This window comes from Polypterus senegalus, chromosome 6, assembly GCF_016835505.1.
Source record: "Polypterus senegalus isolate Bchr_013 chromosome 6, ASM1683550v1, whole genome shotgun sequence".
NCBI lineage: Eukaryota > Metazoa > Chordata > Cladistia > Polypteriformes > Polypteridae > Polypterus > Polypterus senegalus.
Genome location: NC_053159.1, coordinates 140,830,862 through 140,841,574, shown reverse-complemented (window position 1 = coordinate 140,841,574; position 10,713 = coordinate 140,830,862). Strand labels below are relative to the sequence as shown.

Sequence of the window (10,713 nt, the reverse complement as noted above, 5' to 3'; positions counted from 1 at the left end):
AGAAGAGAGAGTTGGGGTCAGTACGGATTTTAGAGCCATTATGAATAGTTATTGTGATGAATTGAACATACAGAGTATTAGTATTAAGTTAAAGTGAAGTTATGAGAAGGCCATGTTAAAGTAATGTGTTTTCAGCAGTGTTTTAAAGTGCTCTACTGTATTTGCCTGGCAAATTCCTATTGGCAGGCTATTCCAGATTTTAGGTGCATAACAGCAGAAGGCCACCTCACCACTTCTTTAAAGTTTAGCTTTTGGAATTATAAGGAGACACTCATTTGAGGATCTAAGGTTACGATTTGGAATATAATGTGTCAGGCATTCCGATATATAAGATGGAGCGAGATTATTTAAGGCTTTATAAACCATAAGCAGTATTTTAAAGTCAATCCTGAATGACACAGGCAACCAGTGTAGTGACATCAAAACTGGAGAAATGTGTTCGGATTTTCTTTTCCCAGTTAGGATTCTAGCAGCTGCATTCTGCACTCGTTGCAAGTGATTTATGTCTTTTTTGGGTAGTCCTGAGAGGAGTGCGTTACAGTAATCTAGTCTACTGAAAACAAAAGCGTGAATTAATTTCTCAGCATCTTTCAATGATATAAGAGGTCTAACTTTTGCTATGTTTCTTAAGTGAAAAAATGCTGTCCTAGTGGTCTGATGAATATGCGATTTAAAATTCAGATTACAGTCAACGGTTACCCCTACGTTTTTTACTTCCGTTTTAACTTTCAATCCTAGTGCATCAAGTTTATTTCTGATAACCTCATTGAATCCATTATTGCCACAAGGCACTGCTTCCCTACTAATGATGTCACAGTATGATGCTAGTTTATCTGTGCAGCTGGAGTACATCTAGGGCCACTTGTTCTCATGCATGAGGAGTGTTGTTCCAGTGTGTGTGTGTGTGTTTGTACAGTTTCTTTCATGCCAGACACAGTGATTTGTTTGACAGATTCTAGTACAATAATGTGTCTTATTACAATGTGAGCACAAGCTCCTTTGTCTGATTTTACTTGTCCTTCTGCATGCACCTTGTTGTTGGGACTGGCAATAATTTCTGATTACTCCTTGTCCTGTGGGGGCAACCACTCCCTGTTTAAAGGGTTTTCCCCTGATATCTTTATTTCACCATTTCAACATCCAGCTTGGAAGTGCTTACAGTGTCCCTCTGTTCAACTCTGTTGACAATGAAAACACCTCCTTATGCAGATGTGGGTGACAAAAGGATGAAATGGATGCACATTATATTGGGATTGAAACTCACCACCTTGTCTCACTTGGCAGGGGATGGGCACTATCTGATACTGTGGTAAATGGTGCCATGCTCTTTCAGATATTGGCTGCACTGCGACAGCATAATGTTGTTGAGCAAACACCGGCTGTTGAATTGATTCATTTATACATGCTATTTTAGCATGAAAGGTCTTCAATGAAACAACATAAGTTTTGAGTTCTCTCAGTTTGGTAAGCACATCAGGTGGTGTCTTTAGTACACCCAAGAGTAGTAGGGCATTTCTTCTAAGCTGGTGCACTAGCATCATTAACTACACAAACAGAACTGGTCATCTGCGCACATTGTTTTTTTTTTTCTTTTGTCTTTCTACCTCATTAGCACACGAGGTCAGTTTAGGTCAGGTCAGGGAGCATGCATGCACTGAAACTGTGCGTTGCCACACACACCACACAACGAAACAGCTTGGATCCTGTTAGCAACCCCCAAGGTAGACACGGAGTGCAGTCCCACCCTCTGGAAATGACCATCTGTCTGACACAGCCAGGTGTTATGTGCGTATCCCCTTGGCCTGCTTCAGCCACTTAGGTCCTCAGCAATGAGGATCCTGCAAGCAAGACCACCCTCAGAGAATTGTGCCACATGGCCATAGTGCTGTAACTAACGTTCACTCATAATGCAAGTAATGTGCCTCATGCGGGACTCCATGAGCAAAGTCAAAGCAGCGGTACCCAAGGATTCTCCGAAGAGAAACAATACTGAAGGAGTCCATATAGCACCTGCTATATTTAATTTCTCTAAGAGAGCCTCATCTGATGTTTTAATGTCCATGAGAAGTGGCTGCATATCCATCCTATTACTGTCAAGTTGAAGGTCAGAGAGGACAACGTGCAAAAACATGCTCTGGACTAAATCAGGGTTATACTTTAGACCCGATTCAGCTTCCTGTGAGGCAAACAGGGTTTTCTGTCTTCGATGCAAAGCAACAGATACATGAAGACTCAATAGGGTCTCTTTGCTATTTTGATTCTTAGACACAAGTTGCTTATGAAGTTCTGTGGCACTCCTTTCTTGAAAATGAGTCTGCAGTATACATATACGAGTGGCCAAAGTATAATGTACAGTATAGTGGAACTATTTTACTGTGTGATGACTTATTTTGGATGGGATGATCTTTGCTGTACTTGATATTTCCTGTTGTCTTGGGTAGGGAACTCTCCTTGTCTTAGTCTTGCTTTCACTACAGCAACTTTCCCTCTCTGTTGCTTCCCTGCGTTGTTTTAGGAGATGGACTGCATCAGAGGTTGTCTGCAGAGTATGTGACAGTCACCCTCCCAGTGGTTCCTCCAAATGTTACACCCCTCCCAAAAAGGGGAATGATTAATAAATCAGACTCAACACACTGTTTCCTCAGCAGTGTCTGTATAACGAGAGAGGAAAACAGGAAGAGTACCCCCATGTTATATCTAGTAGCCAGTCCCAATCAACCTAGAATTGCCAAGTTGACTACGGAACCACTCACACAAAAGAAATATTTGTTAGCATTCAGAACTTTACTTATCTTTATATAGTTGTTCTCATTTTGGAAACAAAATACAAACTTCCTACATGATTTCAGACTTCACTAATGTATCCATTTAACACTATACAATACTTATACTATTCTTAAACCTGAAATACTTTTGCTGTAACTATGTACACAAATTATCTCAATTTGTCCTGTGTATGACATTAATCTGCATCCATCCCTGCATGTAGGCTCTCCAACCTGCAGGGAAAAACTTGGGGGTTGGTGGCAGAATTGGCAATCCAGTCACCATAAAAAAAAACTCACAGTTTCCACTCCATCTGAACTAGTGTGGTTGCATGGCTGCACTAGGGTCCTAATCCTGAGTTGGTTTGTCGTGTGGTGGGTGCGGCAATGCACTGTATCAATGCTTGCTCCTAACCTCTCTCTCTCTGTCAAATAAGCACGTGGAGTTTCATTTCAGACTATTTCAAGGGCAGCGATTACGAATATATTACTTTTTGATCCTTTACTAGGGATCTAGTGCTATGGGTCCTCTATTACAGGATGAAAAATGACAGATTTATGTTTCAATCAAAAATTGAAGCGCCCATTTTAATATTTAAAATATTTTACACAACTACTTTTGTTTATTATGTGCTTCCACTTAAATCATTACATTTCTTATAAACACTCCGAATTAGGGCGTCTTACGCTAATTCAGTCCGTTTTCTTCTTGCTGCTACCACATACTTTAATTGTAAAATGTAAAAATTACACCAGTAAAAAAAATCCAACTTCCACATACCTGATTTCTTTAAGGAACACTCCTAACACAACGCGCTTTAGTAAATTATGTTTAAGGCAGAAAACATTTTTTAAATTATTTTTTATGGAAACTATTGTTATCCTTCTACAAATACACGCACTAAATTACTTCTGCTCTTCTGTCCAAGTCGAAGATTATTTTAACAGAGGTTGAAGTGGCAATTTGCCTAAAACGTTCCGTTATTATTAAAAACTCTAAATCATTTCCCATGTTTTTCTTGGTTAAAAACAATTTACGAGCTGCTGCCAGTTGTTACTATGACTTACCAAAACAGGTCCTGTCGGATGCTGGAAATCAACTAACTGCACAAATATCACTTTTAAGTGTGTAACGTATCTGCACGATGCTCGCGTGATATTTCGGCGGCTTTTGCGAGCTCCGCTTCCCTCCGACTAGTCTGTCGGAAGGCGCATGTCCATCGGGCATACGCCGTGCAAGTTTCATGCGAGCGGAGCTCCGTTAGCCGCTCGCCTTAAACTGAAAAGCCGGCTTCGCGTGTTGCGCGTGTTTGTCGAGGGGTAGCATGTTATCTGGGATGCGCGCGCACACCAGCACGGCCCGTGTTGTCCAGGCGTCTCGCACTGACTGCCGGGATCGCTTTGCCGCTGTGTGGTAATGTCCGCCATGTTTGCAATGGCGCAGGGAGCGGATCGACCAAGCAAAAAGAGCCTTTAAATGTAACTAAACTCGTCTAAAAACGGCCTCTTGCAAAGGATTCTGTATCAACTAGGGCCCATGAGTCCGTTTGTGGTGGAAAGAAACGGACCCCTATCGATTTTCAACCGAGTTTTTTTGAACGCATTTCGGTAGGATAAATGTTTCCTTCACATTTGGGTTTATTGTGATCGGCTACAACAATGAGTAAACTCTCGTTCCGAGCGCGGGCGCTAGACGCCGCCAAACCTCTCCCCATATTCCGCGGTAAAGACCTCCCGGACCTTAACGACTGCGTTTCAATCAACCGAGCAGTACCACAGATGCCGACTGGAATGGAAAAAGAAGAGGAATCGGTAAGACACATTTTATTTTAATTATTTTATTTTCTGTCTTATTATTAAGGGAGTAAAACAGGGTGTTGGTATTCTCGAAGAGGGATACGCCTGTTGTCGCACGTAGCGGGTGGTTGTAGTCTATGAGAGATGCGTAAATGTCGTAGCAAATATAGGAGCGAAGCCGCCATTTTTTTCTAACGCTCTTACGCCAGTCTTTTGGAGTAGCGCTGTTGGTTTATTGGGACTGTGACGCGTGTGCTTGCGTATTTTGCTTTATGATTGATGCGTGCAATGCTTTCTGGAAGGGACACAAATAATTAGCTAGATTTCGTTCATTTTGTGTCTGCATAATGTGGATCGAGTTAGGAAATCTAACAGATGCCAGTGTCACTCGAGTCATGTTAAAATACGCACGTACATTTTATTTTGTCCAAACAACGTGAGTAGTGTATACACTTCCGCGTTTTCTTGCCACGTGCAACAGCAATAAAGAAGTCTGTTATGTTTACGTTTGCATGAATGTGAGATGTTAGAACAAATGTATATTTGTATACTCCTGTTTGGAATAGAATATCTATCGGTTTTGTGTCTGTACTTGTATCATCATACAGAGTTACGGCTTCAGATTGAAGTGAACTTGAAGACGTAAACAGAATACAAAATCAAGTTGGAGTATATAATTCTTAAATTTCGTATACTCTAGTTATGTATCATCTTGCCTACACATTCGTGCACTTTCGGCTTAGTTATTTTGAAAATGTAAATACTGCTAGAATTGCACTCGCGTTGAAGTACGCAAGAGGATGCATTTTCAGAGAAAAGCGCGCCCAAGCTGTCAAAGCAGGAAATTTATCAATGAAATCCGCCCTTCTCTTCAAACGCCGCCCATCTAGCTTTTGATTGGACAGAAGTACACAAGTCGTACTTTCTCGTTGGTTAACCTGGTATTCTAATATCTAAACGTAGTGCGAATACACGGAAGAGTCAAAGCAATCCCAGAAGAAAATGTAATGTCTCTCTAGGTGATATTTTGACGCGTGGAGCTATTTCAGTCGGTAAACGGAGTGCAGGCAGCGTAAGCGGTTTTCAGTTCAACTGCAAAACTAAACTTAGACGTCCATAAATTTGCTTCAGATACTCTTTTAATTTAATATTACACGTAAACCGTGTCGAAATGCAACTTCTTGCTGGATAATTTTAACTTTTTTATTTTCATATTTATCATAGGAAGAATTTTACTGTTGCTATTACTGCTAAAACTAGTTGATTTTTGGTTGTCTGTCAACTTGTCACACGTTTAATGATGTATTACAAGTCTGGTTCAGTACTATAAAAAGAAAGCCAGAAATCTGGAGAGAGTGCAGAAACATAAATGCAAGTTTAATTAATGAATCGGGCAACGAATACATTTTTCATTAAATGATACAATAATAAAATTAAATGCTTCTATGTTGCCCTTGATTAAATATGTACAGTATATACTGGTAGAACAATGTGGACAGTAGACTGCTGTGTGTATTTTTGTGGGTTTCTTGTGAAACCTTTTTTCTTTGTGAATGGGTATTTAGCTTGGCTGTAACCACTCTCTGGCATCTTGTATGCATATTGGTTGCTTAGATCTCTTATTTCTCAGCATTCACATGTAAGGTAGATATGCATTTAGAAAGTAATACAGCCATTGTCTAGAATTACACTGTCTATGACACTTCGCCCTCTCTTAATTTAAATGTTTTTAGTTTACAGTCACTTTTGCTCACAATGTAAAATAATGAAAAAAGACTACATACTATAAACCGTATTTAGTAGCTGTAGTGGTGTTCTTTGTAAGGCTTTAGGTTTTGTGAAAATAAGGGCAATGTATTTTCCATATTGTTTATTTTCACTTTGAATAAACAAATAGTGAAATATCAGTGGTTTACCCACATTTCAGGACAAGCTTATGGAATAATCAATGTTAGAAATGTTATTATTGCTTCATACACTATGAAAGTGCAATTAAATGATAACTGCAGTGTATTTTGTCTTGTTTCTGTACAGAAGTTGTTTGTTTTGTATTATTTTTAAATACAGTGTTTTATGCTTTCAAGATGGGACAAATCTGACATTGGAAAATACCTTTTTGCTGTTACTATTGGTTGCATGCTTTTCGTGTACTGAATTTGCTCTTTATGTTAAATGTTTGTTTTTTTCTTTCATTGTATTTCTAGCACACTGCAAACAAACATTATTCATTAGTTTTATGACTTTTTTTTCTCTGATCGGTGTATAAAGCTTACATCATGTAATTTCTGTTGAGCTTATGGAGGTAAAAATCGGGAGTTGTATCCCCTAGACTTTCTCGTATACTCAGATATGGAGATGGATATTTGAGGAGTAAACCGCAAGACAATGGTTAGATTTTTATATCCTGTACATTAAAGAACCATCAACAACAAATCAAATTAGTAATTGTTGAACAATCATTATAAAAGTGAAGTCGAATGAATCGGACTCTGCAGCTGCATGAATTAAAGTTAAAGTATCACTTCCAGTTAGTGGAAATAGCCCAAAAGTTGCTAGAAATCAACTTTTTGTACCTAATGCTTATATGCAGAATTTGGTTGACCTAAGTGACAGCGTACTTGTGTTATAATGTCTACATATATACATACACATACACAGACATAATTCCAAAAATTGTATTTTCAGACCTGGGGAGGTCTGAAACATTGAGATTCATCAAAATCTTGACCTGGAATGTTTGGACGATTTAAAATACTTTCCCTATACTTTGTATACAAGAAAGTAGTAACTAGAAGGGGTAGTTTATATATGAAGCATTTAAATACACCATCAACTAAAAGATACTGGTAAGCAATATTTCATGTTAAGTTAATTGTCAATCACTAACCCTAGCCATGTTTTAATGTGAACTTAGTTTACTTTGCTTCAGATTTAGGAGGGGAATGGATGAAGTGGGTCCACACATTTACACAGCACAGATAATATTTCACTTCATACATATGGTTTTTTAGACTTTTTAGCATGAAAACCAGGATTTCACTGAGCTGTGTTTTGTGCAGTTGATACAAACTAAATTGTAGTAGAAAATGTGTTTCTTTTTAAAAAAAATTTGCTTTCTAGAAGCAACTCGTTTGTGTCGTAATCACTATTCAGCTCTGCCCGTAATAAGTGTATTGAAACATTAGTTTACTTCAGTGCACTTCAAGTGATAAAGACGGAAACCAGTGTTATTCCCATTAAAGTAAACTAAAATGAAACATGTCATTAATGAAAAATAATTTTGTTAACTAATATAAGGATTAAGAAATCTCTGAAAATCGGAGCAAAACAAGAAAGTAAAAGCAAAATTGAAATAGTTTTGTAATTTTAATGTTGATTTTTAACACACTTTTCTTTGTTCATAATGTACATGCAAGAGTGAAGTTGCCAGTGTATTTATTAAATATTATTTAAAGCCACACTGACTGAGTTTAAAGCCACACTGACTTAGTATCAGTTTAGAGATGAGCATTGATTTGTGCCCTAATGCAAGTGCCCCTTGCCGCTGGCATCTGAATCTGTGGCTTTCATTGGCCATTTCATCCATTAGTTGGTTTTCCCTTCTAGAAATTGTAGCAAATATCAAAGCCTCATCACATATCAATGACTTATTCTGTATATTTTATTGGCTGGAACTTACAGTTGGTGACAGATGTCCTCTGAAATCGAATAGTAAGAAGCTTTCACTAAACTTAAATGAAAAGGCACTTAAATCATAAAGCAGTTATGTTGAAAGATACAGTTTCTGTCTATCTAGGAAGTGAGCCATCTTGTTTGAAAATTTAGAACTATGGAAGATTTATCAGGTTCCAATAGCCACCCCACGTTTCACATTCAGTCACTATTTAGACTGGAAAAAAATATTTCTTTATGCCAAAAGCAGGAATTTCAGCCATTTAACCTTACTTACCACAGATTTTGCATGTTTGTTGACAGTATCTTTGCAGTGACAAATTAAGGAGATGCGTAGCACACATTCAGTGTTGTCAACCATGCCGACATTATATATTTTGTTTTAATAAAGTTATTGGTATAGATGTTTCAGGATGGTGTGGGTGGTGCGGTGTTAAAGAGCACATTCCTGTCATGCTATTGTGATGATCTCTTTGTTAAATGCTTCATCAATAGAAAATTGATGAACTACAGTAATCTAATATATTTAGAATGCTGCAGTATTGCAAAGTTTTTACAAGGGGATCATAACTTGCTGTGTTTGCAAGCTCATCAGCACTGCTCAACCTGTACAGAACATTGTAATATTTCAGCTTGCAATGGGGTTAGGGGGAGGGATAATCAGTTGGTCAAGAAAATATAACTAGATCATATAATTGCATCAGCTGTACAGAAAATTAAATGGTATAGTTTTGCCCCAAAAAAGCACCAAGAAGCTTTTGGTTAATCAATGCTGTTTTAAAGACCTGCAGACAGACAATGTTCAGTACTTTAAATCTCACTTAGACCGTTATGTTGAATGCAAGGAATGGAACTATAACTGAAAAGCTGTGGATAGATTTAAATAGTCTCTTGCAGTTTAAGAATGTATGAATCCATCCATCCATTATCCAACCTGCTATATCCTAATGACAGGGTCACGGGGGTCTGCTTGAGCCAATCCCAGCCAACACAGGGCGCAAGGCAGGAAACAAACCCCAGGCAGGGCACCAGCCCACCACGGGGCATACACACCCACACACCAAGCACACACCAGGGACAATTTAGGACCGCCAGTGCACCTAACCTGCATGTCATTGAACTGTGGGAGGAAACCCACGCAGGCACAGGGAGAACATACAAACTCCATGCAGGGAGGACCTGGGAAGTGAACCCAGGTCACCTTACTGCGAGGCAATAGCGCTACCACTGCGCCACCGTGCCGCCCAATATATGAATCGTTTATCCTTATTTTACACTTTGCAAGATTACAACAGGCACAATATAAGAGAGTTAGGAAACTGTCTTGTTTTTCAAACTTGCTGCAAATCTGCATATTTAGCATTCTTTTAGTTTTTTTAGATGCATTATAAAATTCTCTGTGCGCCAAGCTAACTGAAATGAAAGTATTAGGGGAAGTGGACTTTAAAAGTGAAATACGTAGTTTTAACTATCAAGGTTACCTGTTCAGCTCTTGTCTCTTAACTCTGTGTGTTATACATATAGATTGGTTTTATGCTTTCAATTACCTAAGTGGACAAGTTAGCACATTCCTAAAATGCAGTTAGACAGAAATTTGTTTTTCTTTATTAACAATTGCACTGTCCCTTTTAAATCACATTCACACTGAAATATGATAAAGGTGAATAATCTGCATCATTCTGACTAAGCTCTCTTTTCAGAGTGTATACTAGGCATTTTTGAATTAGCCTGCATTTTTGTTTACAAATGAGAATTGAAATTTGGCAAGTCAAGCAAAGTCATTTTTAGTGTTTGCCAGATCCAGCTTTTTAAAAATCATCCTAGATAAACAAAAGGGCAACAATGCAAGAACTGAAATCATGTTATTCTATTATTAAATATGGAGTTTAGAAGTTTCAGCATTTGCTGCTTCACTTGTTTAGAAGTAATATTTTGGACATCAGTCAGTTTACCTGGATCTGTACCCATTTAAAAATAATTACCATACATGCAAGTGTGTATTTTGAAATGATTAGTTTTAAACAGGGGTGTTAAAACTCGAAGCCCTTTAGCCATATCCCACTGTTTTATAAAGGGGGCAACGTCCTCAGTATTCAGAAACATGTTATACATAGCCTGAGATTACTGTTAAGTTTTTCAAAAAACGTTAATGTGTGTTTCATGTTTATTGTGTTTGAATCTAATTTAATATGTTATTTATACATAGCATTGAAATGCGTGTCTAGTGTCTGCTCAAGTTTGTTTGCATATTGCACTGGAGCTACTATCTTGCATGTATGATGAGAAATGATTGCTCATAATAATCCAATAGAAAAATAAAGTGACATACCATACTGTAACCTAAGTGGTTTAGGGTGATGGCAGAGATGCCACATTTTAATGAAGGAGGGCGATAGTTGCCACTCCCCTTACTTATTAAAGTTTCACAGGTGTCAGGGCCATTATAAAGATATATATTTAAAGATCTGTGTCTAAGACT

The 10,713-nt window shown here is 38.1% G+C and overlaps 1 protein-coding gene across 2 annotated transcripts in view; it reads left to right on the top strand.

Annotated features, from left to right (window-relative positions):
- Window positions 1–4,154: 4,154 nt before the first annotated feature.
- epc2 (enhancer of polycomb homolog 2 (Drosophila)) overlaps window positions 4,155–10,713 on the top strand; it is a 118,778-nt gene continuing 112,219 nt past the window's right edge. Inside the window, exon 1 of one of the 2 annotated variants that reach the window (XM_039757349.1) lies at window positions 4,155–4,577. In XM_039757349.1, the coding sequence (XP_039613283.1) occupies window positions 4,425–4,577 (153 nt within the window). In that variant the 5' untranslated portion in view covers window positions 4,155–4,424. The remainder of the gene's footprint in view (window positions 4,578–10,713) is intronic. The other variant, XM_039757348.1, reaches the window with a different exon arrangement.